General features: G+C 43.4%; 1 protein-coding gene across 1 annotated transcript in view; it reads left to right on the forward strand.

Annotated features, from left to right (window-relative positions):
* The window catches only part of Deptor (DEP domain containing MTOR interacting protein), a 146777-nt gene that overhangs the window by 44111 nt on the left and 87327 nt on the right, over positions 1 to 15339 (forward strand). Inside the window, exons 2-3 of the mRNA XM_031358123.1 lie at positions 1311 to 1489; positions 4010 to 4133. Of these exons, the coding sequence (XP_031213983.1) occupies positions 1311 to 1489; positions 4010 to 4133 (303 nt within the window). The remainder of the gene's footprint in view (positions 1 to 1310; positions 1490 to 4009; positions 4134 to 15339) is intronic.

Here is a 15339-nt window from a genome sequence, read left to right on the forward strand (position 1 = left end):
CTCCCCTTTCTCTGCCCCCCCCCTCACACCAGGCTTTCTTCCTCTTTCATCTATGCTAGATACCCACTTTTTCATTGAACATCACATCCCAACCCTTCAGTCTCTTACATTAGAACTGTCCCTATGAGGGGTCCTTCTGCTGGGTTTCTGCTAAATCTCTTCATGGTCAAGCTAGAAAGTCTATCAAAACTCTCCCCTTTACAGATTGGGGTAGGGGTAAGGAGCCCTTAAAGCACTTGCCAGAACCATACAACCCTTTATGAGGTGTACTCGTTTCCCAAGACAGTTCAGCACTGTTCAGAGGATACATTATGATGCATATAAATCAGGTGACTGGATTTAATGAGGGAAACCTTGAGGGTCATCGATTATTTGAGAAAAAGAAAGAAAATACAAGGATGATTTTTTTTTTTTTTTCTTAAAAAGGTAAATGGCAGAAACCTTAAAGAAAATGCAGGTCCATGATTCCTCTGTGAAGTCATCGAAGGGGAGGGGCAAGCTGCCACAAAGCACTCTCCTCTACTAAGTCACCAGCCTGGAAATAAGCTGCAATTTTTTTCTGCCCAACAGCTTTAGTCAGTTTCTGTTTGACTTTTCATTTATCCATCTCTAGCTGGAGGCAGCATGATGACGCTCGGGGACGACAACAGGTCTCAGATCTCATTTTCAGGATTTGTTAGCTGTGCGGGCTTAGACAAGTCATTTAATCGTAGGACCTCAGTCTCTGATATAAAAGAGTGGGGGCAGTTCTAACCCCTGGTGGATTGTTATGAGCATTACATGAGTTAACCACTGTAAAATGGTCAGGTCACTTTGTGGAAGCTAGTAAGCCTCACTAAGATTTACTACAGTCCATTAGGTGTGGTAGCATGTGCCTGTACGCTACAGTAGAAGCATGAAGATCAGGAATCCAAAGTCTTTGGCTGAAAATCAAGTCTGAGACCAGCCTGGGCCCCATGAAACCCTGTCTCAAAAAAACAATCAACCAACAAAAACATAGCTGAGGTCCCTAGTGGAGAAAAAAAAAAAGGCCCCAAAAAGGAGCGTGTTGGTCCATATTTTCTGACGAATGCTTCTATTGCCTAGAAGTCCCTAAGAGGTCACTCACGGGCATGTATGAGTCTTTATCATATGAATGAGTGGATGAATGCACTCAGGCCATATGAATGTCTGAATGCAGATTAGAGGACTTTGCATGATCTGTGATGAACAGCAGGTCCAGGCTGGATGGCAGCCTTCCATCTGCTTATATATTTCTCCATGGGATTGATTGGTTTAGGGATTCCTCAAGTTCTTGTTTATCTTTTCAGGCTGCGGCTCCATGAAGAAAAAGTTATTAAAGATAGACGGCATCATCTCAAAACCTACCCAAACTGCTTTGTTGCAAAAGAACTGATTGACTGGCTCATTGAACACAAGGAGGCCTCTGACCGAGAGACAGCGATAAAACTCATGCAGAAATTAGCTGACCGGGGCATCATTCATCACGGTGAGTGAGGTTTCTGGAAAGAAAATGATAGGTGAGAATTTTACCCCCTGAACCACCAATGCTGGGCTGGAGAGGAAGTGAAAACCCATAAAGAAGCACTTGGGAGGCAGAGGTGGGTGGATTTCTGAGTTCGAGGCCAGCCTGGTCTACAGAGTGAGTTCCAGGACAGCCAAGGCTATACAGAGAAACCTTGTCTCAAAAAAAAAAAAAAAAAAAAAAAGAGGAAGGAATGCTGGCATACACAGAGGCAAGAAAATCTGCCTCTGTGAGTTCAAGCCTTGGCTAAATGAGTTTGAAGCCAGGCTGCGCTATGTGAGACCCTATCTCTACAAGATCATATGTTAGACAGTAAGCAAACATTTTACCTTAAATGATCTCTTTAGTACCTCTTCCCAATCACATCCTTCCTCCAAGCGGGACTTGGGTTATATGCTTTCCTAGACTGTGTGTCATATTTGAGCCTTCATATGGATGCATGTTTTCTCTTTGCAGCTTGACCAGCACGCTGTATGTTCAATTCACCAGTGTTGATAGTACATTTCTCTGAAATTATTTTTTTTTATGAGCAGGGAAACCAAGAGGTTTCCACGTGATGTCTCGTCAATGTGTGCCATTGTAATTTGTTACCGTAGATGCCCCACACTGTTCATACCTGCCCCGACTTCACCCCTGGCTGATTCTTCTCCCTCTGAGTTACTTGCCCACATCTGTCTTCTCATCACACATATTCATGATGATCCTCTCTATCTTCTACCTCCCTTAAGAGCTCTTTGCTGCTATCAAGATCCTTATCTCTGGCTGTTCATTTTGCTGTTGTATCTATAGTGTGCCCTGTATGGGTCACTGTAGCCTTATCTTTGGATAAAGGGACACTAGGTTGTCTATGAGTCTTGGCTGTTATTCTCTGTCTTAGTCACTGACTATTGCTGTGAAGAGACACCATGACCAAAGCCACTTTTCTAAAGGAAAGCATCTAATTTGAGCTTGCTTACAGTTTTAGAGGGTTTGTCTGTGATCATCATGGCCAGTAGTGAGCAAGCCTGGTACTAAGAGCTTTACATCCTGATCAGCAGGTGGAAGGCACAGAGACAGACACTGGGCTTTTGAACCCTAAAAGCCCAGCCCCAGTGACACACTTTCTCCAAGGTCACACCTCCCAAACCTTCCTAAACAGTTCAACAGCTGGGGACTAAGCATGCAAATATATGAGCCTACGGGAGCTATTTATCATTCAAACCATGACACTGTCAGTGGTTCAGTGAACATCCTGAACCTGGGTGTGCTGGCTAGTTTTATGTTGGCTTTTACACCAACTAAAGTCCCCTAGGAAGAGGGAACCTCAATTAAGAAAATGTTTCTAGGGCTGGTGAGATGGCTCAGCGGGTAAGAGCACTGACTGCTCTTCCGTCCTGAGTTCAAATCCCAGCAACCACAACTCACAACCATCTGTAATGAGATCTGATGCCCTCTTCTGGTGCGTCTGAAGACAACTACAGTGTACTTATTTATACTAATAAATAAATCTTTGAAAAAAAGAAAAAGAAAATGTTTCTATATGCCCTGTGGATGCACAAACATTAGGCCTGTGATGCATTTTTTTAAATTGATAATTGATGTGGGCAGGCCCAGCTCACTATGGATTGTGCCACTCTTGGCGGTGGTCTTCGATAGTATCAGAGAGTAGGTGAGCAATCTGTGAGGAGCAACCCAGTAACCAGCATGCCTCTGTGACTTCTGCTTCGGTTCCTCTTTGCTTGAGTTCCTGCCCCGACTCCCCTCAGTGATGGACTGTTAATGTGGAAGTGGAAAATGTACTAAACCCTTCCCTCCCCAAGTCGCTTTTGGTCATGGTGTTTTATCACAGCAATTGAAACCTTAAGATGATGTGTCCTCAGAGTCTCAGCCTGGTCTCGACACTCGCACACTGGTGTGCTTTTAAGCCAAGATACAATTCTTAATTTTGTTCAATTTCCACTTACTGTAAGGTTTTCTATTTTCAAAAAACTCTTCAGGGAAGTTTCTATTTCTCAGAGCTGGGGTCCTGAGGAATCCCCCCATCACTTCTGCTGTAGTTCTCCCTAACCCCTGCAGATCCCTAGCCTCATTTTGGTTACATGCTGACTTTCTTTTTATCACTTTTGACTTTTTTTAACAAAAGGGTCATACCATGTAGCCCCAGCTGGCCTTGAACTAGTGATTCTCTGTCTCAGCCTCCTGAGGGATTCCAGGTGGATGCTACCTCATCTTACTCATGCATGTTCTTTGACGCTCATGCTGTTCCAGGGCCATGCTTATAAAGACTTTGGGATGGATGAGGAAGTGAATTTCGTGAGCCTCTCACCACTTGGTGGTGGTGGTGATGCTAACAGCACCAAGCACTGCTCTTAATGAGGCTCTGTGCTAAGCATGGTCCCATACAGTAGATATACACGATCAAAGGTTCATCAGAGAGTAGCTTTTCTTTAATCTTCTGTCTCTTGTGAGGTTTTCACTTTCCTCTCTGTGCGTTTTGTGTTTCAGTGTGTGATGAGCACAAGGAATTCAAGGATGTAAAGCTCTTCTACCGCTTTAGAAAGGATGATGGGACCTTCCCACTGGACAACGAGGTGAAGGCCTTCATGAGAGGACAGAGGCTGTATGAAAAGTAGGTCCAGTGCCATGTTGACTCGGGAAATGGAAGCAGGCTCTGTTCCTTTGCTTGCTTGATTATTTATTTATTTATTTATTTATTTATTTATTTATTTATTTTGGTTTCTTCGCAACAGGGTTTCTCTGTGTAGCCCTGGGTTTCTCTGTGTAGCCCTGGCTGTCCTGGAACTCACTCTGTAGACCAGGCTGGCCTCAAACTCAGAAATCCTCCTGCCTCTGCCTCCCAAGTGCTGGGATGAAAGACATGTACCACCACTGCCCGTATTTATTTACTTTAAGAATGGATCTTATGCTGTATTCTGAACCTGTGTTGTCATAGGATGGCCTTGAATTTCTGACCCTCCTGGCTCTGTCTGCTGAGATTACAGCTGCACATCATTATTTATGTGGTGCTGAGGATAGAACCCTGGGCTTTATGCATACCAGGCAAGTGGTCTATCAACTGAGCTTCAGCAGCCCATCTGTCTGCCTTTTCCTGTGTCAACCTCAGTGTGGTTCTTCCATGGGGGTGGGTTACATAACTGTTCCTTTTAATGGCAGAAAATTCTGTCACATAGTCTCTTCTCTTGTTGCCAAAAATTAGTTTCATAAGATTCGTGATACTTTATCAAAATCATATTCCCTCTACCTAAGACAACTGAACAAAACTCCAGAAGTGAAAACAGGAGGGCACTGATGATGTTTTCCATCAAGGGATGCCCATGACATTTTCCTTATTGGACAGATGCGACTAAAGATCCAGTCATACGTGGTATACCCAGGGGAAAGGTTAGGGTCATGTGAGGCAGGCAGTGCTGAGCGCCCTTCATGCAGCAGGATCTGCGAGGACCATATTTCAGCTTTTAAGAAGCTGAAACCTACCCTGTACAGCCTAGGAGTAAGTACTCACTCAGTTGGCAGGGCTAGAGTCTCCCGAGAGGTATGTTTCGGAGCTAGGCTGCTTTTCTTTCACTTCTAGCTTTTCCAACCATCTTTATTTTTATCCAGAGCAATGTTTTGAGAATGGAGCTCCAAAGCAATGCCATTCCTTAATTCTGGTTGTCTTGCAAGGCTTTGGACGTTGTGAAAATTCCTACTTGTCACATAAAAGATGATACAAGTGTCTTCCGCTCCGTAGGAGGTAGGGTGTAGGTGTTACGGTGAAGGTCTAGGAAGTCAGACAACAGAACAAGACGATTTAGAGCGTAGGCTCAATTTTAGTTGTGAACACAGGGCTTGCTCATGCTTCATGTACCCTACCACTGACACTCCTGCCTTCTTTGTATCCCTTCCATCCAAGACCCCGCATGCTTTGCCAATTATATGGTGAATATCTGATGAAAATTATGAATAGGGACCAGGGATGTGTCTCAGATGTACATATTTTACCTAGCATGTGTAAGACCAAGGAGGAAGAGGGAGTGTGGCTTTGGTATTTGGTATGGTTCTTTTTTTGTTTGTTTGTTTGTTTGTTTGTTTGTGAGTTCATCAATATTCCAAGACTCTCTGCCTGCCATATACTTTCTAGTCATTAATACTCAGTGGTCTCAAACTCCAAGTAAATTTATTTCTCCAAATTCCTTGTGAAATTAGCACTGGTAAAAAGAAATTTAATATGTATTTAACCTTAAGTGACCCAGCTACGGTCTCATAAACCTTGGCTACTACTTTTAGTTGCTGGATGTTTGGAACACATTTTGGGACGTTTGAAATGGACTCTTCTATTGTATGCAATTTCCTTGTTTTATGGGTGACCTTTCCATGAATTTCAGCACAGTTGTTATTGTATAAGTTTTAGATAAGTTTATAACATTGAAAATAGGTAGTTGGTTATCTATTCAAAGACTTTACTTATTTTTTTATATAATTAAAGGGATTTTTTTTTTCCTACAGTATCTTCTCCAGAATACTTCCTTGGGGGGTATTTCTAACATTTACAAATGAAGGTCTTGCAAGATATGTGTTCTTTTTATTATTCTTATTTTAAGATAAGAATAGTAGGAATTTATTGGTTGTGAAATACTTATCACAAAGCTTGACTAAGAGAGGCTATTGAATCACTACAGCATGGCTGATTTAGATGTTGTTATTGTCCCTGTTTCACAGTGGGGGAGGGGTGTGGCAGGCAGGGAAAGTCTCCTGTCTGAGGTCAGCTAATAAATCACAGCTGTACTTTGCAACCAGAAACCTAAGCCCTGGCATTGTTGTCACTCAACTAGCAATAAGTCCTAAATCCTTTTTATTCCTCTTTATAGAGATTAAATGTATTAAATAAACATTTATTCCAGAATACACCTTACTATAAAATGTGCCCAAGGATTTGTACGATGTTGTCAAGGTCGAGAATTTTCTGTGAAATTTTACTGAAAGTGTACCAGGATCTACAGACAGACATGAGTATGAGATCCTACTTCCGGACCAGTATCCCTGGTATTCTGTTAATAAGACCTGATGTGGATCTGACCTGAATGCCTCCTTCCTGTGGATGAGCTTTCCTGGTTCCAGAAGGAAGGCACCGTGCAAGCTTCCAGAAAGAGGCAAACAACCAACAGTCTTACCCAACGACGACGATGCCAATGAACCACATCAGCAGCCAGCATGGCACCCCAACCTAAGAGTGCGGCAGTGGCAAACATACCTTAGCAGTAACCAACAGCTCTCTAATTGGACTCACAAGAGGGAAACCATGCCTGGTGCTAGAAGCCTGGGTAACCACTCAGGGCTAGTGAAGTCACGGTTATTGGAGGAAAATCTACAATCACTAATTTACTAAGCCAGCGTAGTCCCTAACTATAATGCATAAATATTTGTCCTTATACCCACAGGTAAGTAAGTGTAGTCCTTACCCCTCATCAAGGAAACTTCTCTTTCCTTAGATGGAGACCACTATAGAAAACCACAACCAATCAAAATGCAGAGTTGTGAAGCCCAGTCCCATGGGATATATCTACAGAACACTCTGCACCTAAGACTCAGGGAATGCTGCAGAAGATGGAGGCAAAAAGATTATAAAATCCAGGGGATGGTGGGTGGGTTGCTGTGGGATCCTGTCTCCTAGTAATGTCAGAATCTACGTCCATAAATTGTCACCAACATGACAATATGACTTTCCAAAATGTGAACTGAGCAAGGATGACGGCAATGAACATGCCCAAGTAGACAGGGAAAAACTCAGGAGACCTCAACCCTACATGAAGAATTATCATCATCAACGGGGAAACCTGGGTGTGGGAGAGATGGTCCTCCCCGGGGAAAAGCACACCAACTGGTTGGCCAGTTTCAACTGGTCAGCTCTGAAAACATCCATACAAATCACATTATATGAACTGAGAAATTATATTTATAAATAGGATGTGTGTACAGACATGCATGCAGTAACAACGGAAGAGGAGGCCATAAGTTCAAAGGAAGAGTGGGAAGTGATACATGGGAGGATTTGGAGAGAGGAAAGGACTGGGGTGGGGGTGGGGGGTGGAAGTGTTGGAATATTATAATCATACTTAACCAGCTAATGAAGCGCATACTTTGAATTAACCTTGATTTCCTTTTCCAGTCTAGAGATGGCTTCCCCATTCTAATTTCACCCAACTTAATGTAGAGTTAAATCCCCTCTACGTTTGGTGAATAGCCTGTTTGTCTAATTGGGTTCTTCTGTTGTTAGCCAAACGACCTCTATGTTCTCAGCAGTAAGGATTTCTCTCTCCAGCCACCAGCCTATTTATCCCACTTAGGGCTTTAGACCTGACTGAAGAAGGTAACCGATAAATGCTGTGGGGTCCATGGGCTCCCACTGCGGTTTTTCATTTTCTCTTCTATATAGCTGAGGAGGAATCAAAGGGAGAAGCCATCGCCAGGGAGGCAGTGTCCCTTCTGTGTGTTTTATCTTCTCCACCATGTGCCCCAGGATGGTTCTTTTGTTCTTTCTCAGTGCCAGGCACAGTAAATATTGTTCAGTGAACAAAGGGCCTTCCATGTTGTGTTGCTGTGAACAGTCTGAGCTGCTGGCATGAGAGCTGCTTAATGACAGGCAACAATAGCCTGTCTGTCACCTTGTCTGGCCTCTAGTGCTTACAGAGCATCTTATACATCATTTGTTTGGTTTTCCTTAAAATCTCCAGTGATATACCCAGCAGGCATAATTAATCTACTATGGTACTAAGGATATGAGATAGAGAGAGGCTTAAATGAATGATACAGACTCCCAGATAGAGAGGTAGAGATGTCTCTTTAAACTCTTCTGGCTGGAGAAGTGGCTCAGCAATTAAAAACACTTGCTGCTCTTCCAGAGGAACCAAGTTTGGTTCTCAGTACCAGCATCAGATGGCTCACAGCTGCCTTTCATTTTAGTTTCAGGGGACAAGATGCCATCTCTTGGTCTCCCCTGGCAGATGCTCATGGCACTCAGTATACACACAAAGCCACACACACACACACACACACACACACACACAGAGAGAGAGAGAGAGAGAGAGAGAGAGAGAGAGAGAGAGAGAGATAAAAATAAATAAGCTTTTGTGTGGGGCTGGGTGGATGAACCTGTCTGACATAACCAAATATGGAAACCAGAGGTCGACTCAGGCGTTTTCCTCTCTGTCTACTTTCTTCTCGGGGATTGTCCGTCACTGAATCTGGAGCTCACAGATTAGCTAAACTAGCTGCCCACAAGCCCCAGGGGTCCCCATCCCCTTCCCCCACGTCTCTGCCTTCCCAGCAAGGAGATGGAAGGCCCAGCAAAGAGGGCTTTCACATGGGTACTAGGAATCTGAGCTCGGTTCTCCAAGTTTTCCTGGCAAATGTATTCCGGCTTGTTTCATCTCTCCAGCACATCTTTAAGACTGTCTTCTTCTGTTTCTACCTAGCAAACACTTTTCAAACTGAGGTGGGTCAGTTGGCTACTTGGGTTGGTTGCTTTCTTAGGCTGTTTATTCTGAAAGCCTATGTAACTCTAGCTGTCCTAGAACTCACTATCTAGACGAGAGTGGCCTCAAGCTACAGCCATGCTTCTGTCTCTGTCCCCCAAGTGTGGGGATTCTAAGGCGTGAACGCAAACTAATACCTTCACTTCTACCACTTGATTCAAATTTTAGCTTGCGCTATTTCCAGCTATTTGGCAAAGTGTAGCAACACATTTTCCATTATGCTATGGAAATTACATTCTCAGTGTAAGGGTGCTGTGTGATTAGTGGTTTCACGGAATCTTGTTGTTTTTCTTGTTTTGAGGTAGGGTTTTGTTGTGCAGCTCAGTCTGTCTTTAAACTCACATTCCCCCTGAGTATTAGGGTGCTATGTATGTGCCATGGCACATGTGCAGTATAGATGCTTTTGAATTTTTTTAAGTTTAATTTTATTTTTTTCTAAGACAGGGTCTCTCTCTAAAGACATGACTGTCCTGGAACTCACTATTTAAACCAGATGGCCTCAAATTCAGAGATTCATCTTCCTCTGCTTCCTTAGTGCTGGGACTAAAGTCATGAACCACCATGCCCAGCCACTATGTAGACTCCTATAAGTATTCTTTCCTTCATGTATTTGAGGTATCCAGTGATTACAATATTACTGAGTTAACAGCCATCTTTTACCATGATTTGTATGAACAAGGTGATGCTGATGATCATGTTAAGAACTGTTAATCTTCAAATGAGATTTTACCATACTTGCCTACCAGCAAGTTTGCCATAACCATTCCTAGGTGCACGTAGAAGATAAGATGCTCCAGAACAGGACAGGATAGGACCACTAGCTTATACCTCTTTGTAATGACAGTGGGCAAAGTACCACTGTGCTTTGGTTCCTGCAGATCGCACCACGGCTGGCAGTTAGTTGCATCTGCACTGCCAGGGTTGTGTACGGAAGAATCCTAAGACGGAGGGGCCTGAAGCTTCCATGATGTCTTCAGGCCACTGTGCCATCTATCCCAGAGTGAGACACACTGTTTTCAGACTAGCAGAAAAATAAGTGCGCCTTTCTGTTGGAGAAAGTGGCATTATTTCAGGTCTGTTTGCTCTGTGAACATCCTTGAGAAGCCAGTCTGAACAAAAGCTGTGTCAGTTTGCAGGTCTTGGGGAAATGAGAGGTTTGGGGGGCCGGGGGTAGGGCTATCTCCTAATGGCTACAATGCACAAATGCATTGAATATCGGAGCTGACCATTAGGGAGCAATAATTATCCCTCACACGTTTGTTTGTTTGTTTGTTTGTTTGTTTTGAGATGAGCCTTAGCCAAGCTCGGTTGGCACTGTCTATGTAACCCATCTGGCCTCAAACTACAGTCCTCCTAACTCAATCCCAAGTGCTGGGATTATGTGAGCAAGCCATCATGACCCTCTCCGAACATTCATATTTCTGTATTTGTGTGTGGGTATGCTCTTCACAAGTACTTTGCATGTTTTACTGCTCAATTTTTATTAGTAAATATGTTGTAAATGTGAAATCTGTAATAGATTATATAGCCCTTGAGAAAAGAATTTGATGTTTAAAAGTGTGTGTGTGTGTGTGTGTGTGTGTGTGTGTGTGTGTGTGTGTGTGATATTGCTGCTGCTTTGTTTTTTTATTGTGTTTAGGAAGTAGGGTGTTGTGTAGCCTTGGCTGTCCTGGAACTCATTGCAAAACCAAGGCTATTCTGCCCCTCTGTTCCTGTTTCTACCTTCCAAGTGCTGACCTTACAGATATTCACCACCATTCCAATGCAAAGCTTTTAAAACTCCAGGGTTTTTAAAGGGATGTCCTCGGGCCATGGAGATGTCTGTGATGTGTACCACCACCTGTATCCATGCTGATGGCCACGGTCATGCCATGATCCATGCTGCCACTGACTGTAAAGGGCAGGGAAGCTTCTTCCACAGTGGTATCAAGGACTGTAGACTCACAGCGGAGGATGGGAGACATAGAAAGCTTCTATGGCATCTTCTCTTCCTACTGCCAGCCCTACAAAAAGAAACCGTCTACTCAGGAACCATTGAAGAGAACTAAAAACTGCGATACAGATGCTGAAGTGTAGCGCTTCCCAGTTAGGGACCTCTGGCAAGGGTGCGGGTGGGGAAGGACTGTTATCCCTAAGGGGCTGCCCACTGGGATTTTGGCCATGTTCCATGTTCCAGTGAGTATATGGGCAACACAAACTGAACTTGGTGATTTTCTTTTCCCTTTCTTCTTTTGTTTTGGGGGAGGTCACAGGAGTGGGAGCTGGACCTGCAAGAACTGGGAGCTGAGTGTGAAAGGGATGAATCATGTGAAATTTCCAAATCACCAATAAAAATATTACGTTTAAAAAAATGCAGCCAGGGCGCTGGAGAGATGGATGGCTCAGAGGTTAAGAGCACTGACTGCTCTTCCAGAGGTCCTGAGTTCAATTCCCAGCAATCACATGGTGGCTCACAACCATCTGTAATGAGATCGGATGCCGTCTTCTGGTGTCTGAAGACAGCTACAGTATACTCATATACATAAAATAAATAAATCCTTTTTCTGTTTTGTTCTTGCTTTTTTTTTTGAGACAGGGTTTCTCTGTATAGCCCTGGCTATCCTGGAACTCACTCTGTAGACCAGGCTGGCCTCGAATTCAGAGGTCCCCCTGCCTCTACCTCCCAAGTGCTGGGATCAAAGGCATGCACCACCACTGCCTGGCAAATAAATAAATCTTAAAAAAAAAAAAAAAAAAAAATGAAGCCAGTTGGTGGTGGCCCACACCTCTAATCCCAGCACTCTGGAGGGAGAGGCAGAGACAAGATGATCTCTGTGAGTTCGAGGCCAGCCTAGTCTACAGAGTGAATTCCAGAATAGCCAGAGCTGTTACACAGAGAATCCCCGTCTCAGAGAGAAAAGGAAAGGAAAGGAACGGCCATCCCTTCTTCGTATAGTATTTAAAAACATTAGAACAAAGGTTTAAGTGGTCCTGTTGCAGAAGTCACAGGCCATAAAGCCTGAATCTGGGTTTAAATGCTTTGCCGTATGAAGAGAAAAATACATATTTAAAAAAAAAAAAAAAAGAATGTATTTACTATTTTGACCAAAACTGGGACGAAAGTCTCATTTGGTCTCTGTCTTGCCCATAGCTGTGCAGAGTCAAGAGTTTGGCTTTGTTTTTTATTTTTAGTTTTGCGACAGGGTCTCTTGTGATCTAGGCTGGTTCTGAACTTGCTGGTAACTGAGAATGGCCTTAGAACTTCAGATTCTCCTGCCTCTGTTTCCTGAGAAGTAGGGTTACAGGTGTGTACTACCACCATACCTGTGTTCACGTGGTGCTATGTGCATGCTAGGTAAGCTTTCTACCGATTGAGCCAGATCTCTATATCTTAGTAGATTAAAAACAGTTTTGTGTGTGCACACCAATGTGTGTGTGTGAGTGCTGGGGTGAATGTATGCTCAAGTGGAGGTAAGAACATCCTTGGATCTTGGTCCTGACCTTCCGTCTTGTTTGAGATAGTTTCTTGTTTGCAACTGCATAATGCCACACTAGCTGGCCCGTTATCTTAAGGTCTCTGTGTCTGCCTCTTCCTTTGCCTTAGAAGTTATGGTTTATATATACACGCTGCTGTGTTTGGCTTTACACAGAGTTCTGGGGATCCAAACCCAACTCCTCAGGAATGCATGGCCAGCACTTTTCCCATTGTACTAATCTCCCCCGAGCCCTGTAATAGACTTTTAAATGAGCCTAAGAAAAGTGTCACTTGGTTTGTGCCAAGTGATTTTAGAAATCACATTTGCTTTCTTTGGGAGTGATACCACCTTCCCCTCGATTGCTCGAGAGCTTTCTTAATATGCAAATCAGGCGACGGCCATCTGTGCTGTCAGAACTCATCGGACTTAGATTGTCATCTGCAGATTTCTAGCTCTGGTTGATTATTTAGAAATGACTTGATTTAAAGGTAAACGAGTTGCCTTTTGACCAAGAAAGCAGGTCCGGTAAGTGGAGACTTACTGATAACTTCCGCTAAATGCTCCCCCATGTCCGGTAATGACTTTTTCTATGGTTACTTTCAGTTTGGTAGAGAGGGGTTGAGGGTGGGCTTCAGGATTTCTGTAATCAAAGGAGGATGGGTCTGAGTTCCTTTGCCGTCAGGACCCCTTTCTAAGTCTGTTTTCTTATGTGTTATGGGAAGAAAGTGCCCAAGCCCCACTCAGCCTTGTTGTACAGACCAGTCTAATGGAGTCTCAGCTACAGTAGGACTTTTGTGTTTTAACACATGAGGTGTTTTTCCATGTATATTAAATGTAGCCTAATATTACCCAAGGGGAGATTGCTCCTTCCCCATTTTCCAAGGTCCCAAAGGCTTACCTATATGAATTGTTCCCACAGGTTTCATGGTCTGCTTTTCAGTTGGGCTCCATCAATGGGAGGCACTATCATGAATTCCTCTGCTCCCTCAACATTGTTGAAGGCCACATTTGTGGACAAACAATGCCTTCCTCATACCTGCCCTATGGGCCCTAGATTAACCCTCTCCTGTAACCATCAGGACTAGTGGTGTTGATGATCATGAGCAAGCCCATTGGCTTGATCCTTATTCCTCCATGTGTTCCTTATACCTGCTCCTGGTTTTAGTAGCTCCGTTATCATAAACTGCCTTTCTGTCTGTTTATATTGCTATGTTTGTCCTGTATGTGACAGTGTCACATAGCCCTGGTAGCTCCTAACTCAATTCGTAGTCTCTCTCCTTAAACATGACCTGACCCTTCTGCCTCCATCCCTCTTCTTCCAGCATCCACCTGGGTGCTGGGCTCAGGCTTAGGCCACCATGCTGTACTATAGACTGCCATTTGTTAGTGCATTTGTATGATCCTGCTACCTCCTGAGCAGACCATGGTTGGTGGATCCTAGGATCCGAAAGGAGTTCCCAACTCCTTCCAGTTAAGGAGGGCTGGACTGTCGATTTCCTATAAATGGGAAAGTCACTTGTTTGTAGCCTTTTTGCTTTTATTGCTGTTTGTGTTTTTACTGATTATATATCTCGAATAGTAAGAGAGATGAAGCTGATGCATGGTGTACTGACTAGGGTTGGCACTTGGCACGTGGTACTCTGACTGGTCTTTTTGCTGGAGTATGGATTTAATGGGCCATTGATGAAGTTTTTGGCTCCCTGCATCTCTGCTGTATCACATTTTGTTCTGCAGCCAGCTCTCCAGGGTAACTGTAATATGTCCTGTGTTTTAGCCTCTCTGGCCTAACTGGAAACTCCAAGATCTATGATCTTGAATCCTCGCTATCTAATACAAATACCCTCCCCCATATGTTTGTTGAAAAGATAATTAGATAAATGAATATGTGCTCATTTTCATTTGAGAAAGGAGGCAGCCCCTTTCTTTCTCTCCTAAGCTGGGGGACAGTCCCATGGTAGTAAACAAAGAGTCTCCCCTCCTTTAAGACCACTCTGTTCAGACTTATTCCTTGTAGGCTCTGCATATGAATATTCAAAAGCTTTGAGTACTAGCCAGAGTCAGCCCCTCCCTCCACAGCCTTGTTATACTTTGGAGGAATCTTAGTTATTGCTCCCATATTTGATTTTTCTAACTTCTCTAGGAAGGAGACCTGTTCACCATCAATTCCCAGTAAGGAAAGTTGAGTTAGAGATGACCAAACTAAAACACTCGACGTCTTTCTGTTGTTCAGGACTGACCCTGGGGCCAGCTGTTCTACTCAGAAATCAAAAACACTTGTGGTGTGGGCCTCAGGACCAGGGTTTGATTCCTGGTACTTATATAATAATGGAAGGAGAGAACCCACTCCACAAAGTTGTCTTTGACCTCCATTTGAATACCTTTACATGTGTACCTCCCTTGCCATGAATACCAAATAAAATTAACAACAGAAAAAGTTATACTGGCCAAAATTTGCATTTAGCATAGGTTCATTTCTTTTTCATAATTGGAATAAGGAAAAAAAAATGAGCATGAGAGGCCTATACTCATCCCTTAGGTGTATACTCTCGTTTTCTTAATAAACCCCAACTTTGCTTCATACTAAAATAATGATAGCAACAATAATATCAATGATTTTTTTTAATCAATGCCCATATGTGGTGGCACATGACTCTTTTTTTTTAATATCTTGTTTATTTTGTGTATATGAGTACACTGTCTCTCTCTTCAGACACACCAGAAGAGGGCATCAGATCCCATTACAGATGGTTGTAAGCCACCATGTGGTTGCTGGGAATTGAACTCAGGACCTCTGGAAGAGCAGTCATTGCTCTTAACTGCTGAGCTATTTCTCCAACCCTATCAATGA

This window comes from Mastomys coucha, unplaced genomic scaffold, assembly GCF_008632895.1.
Source record: "Mastomys coucha isolate ucsf_1 unplaced genomic scaffold, UCSF_Mcou_1 pScaffold7, whole genome shotgun sequence".
Lineage (NCBI taxonomy): Eukaryota > Metazoa > Chordata > Mammalia > Rodentia > Muridae > Mastomys > Mastomys coucha.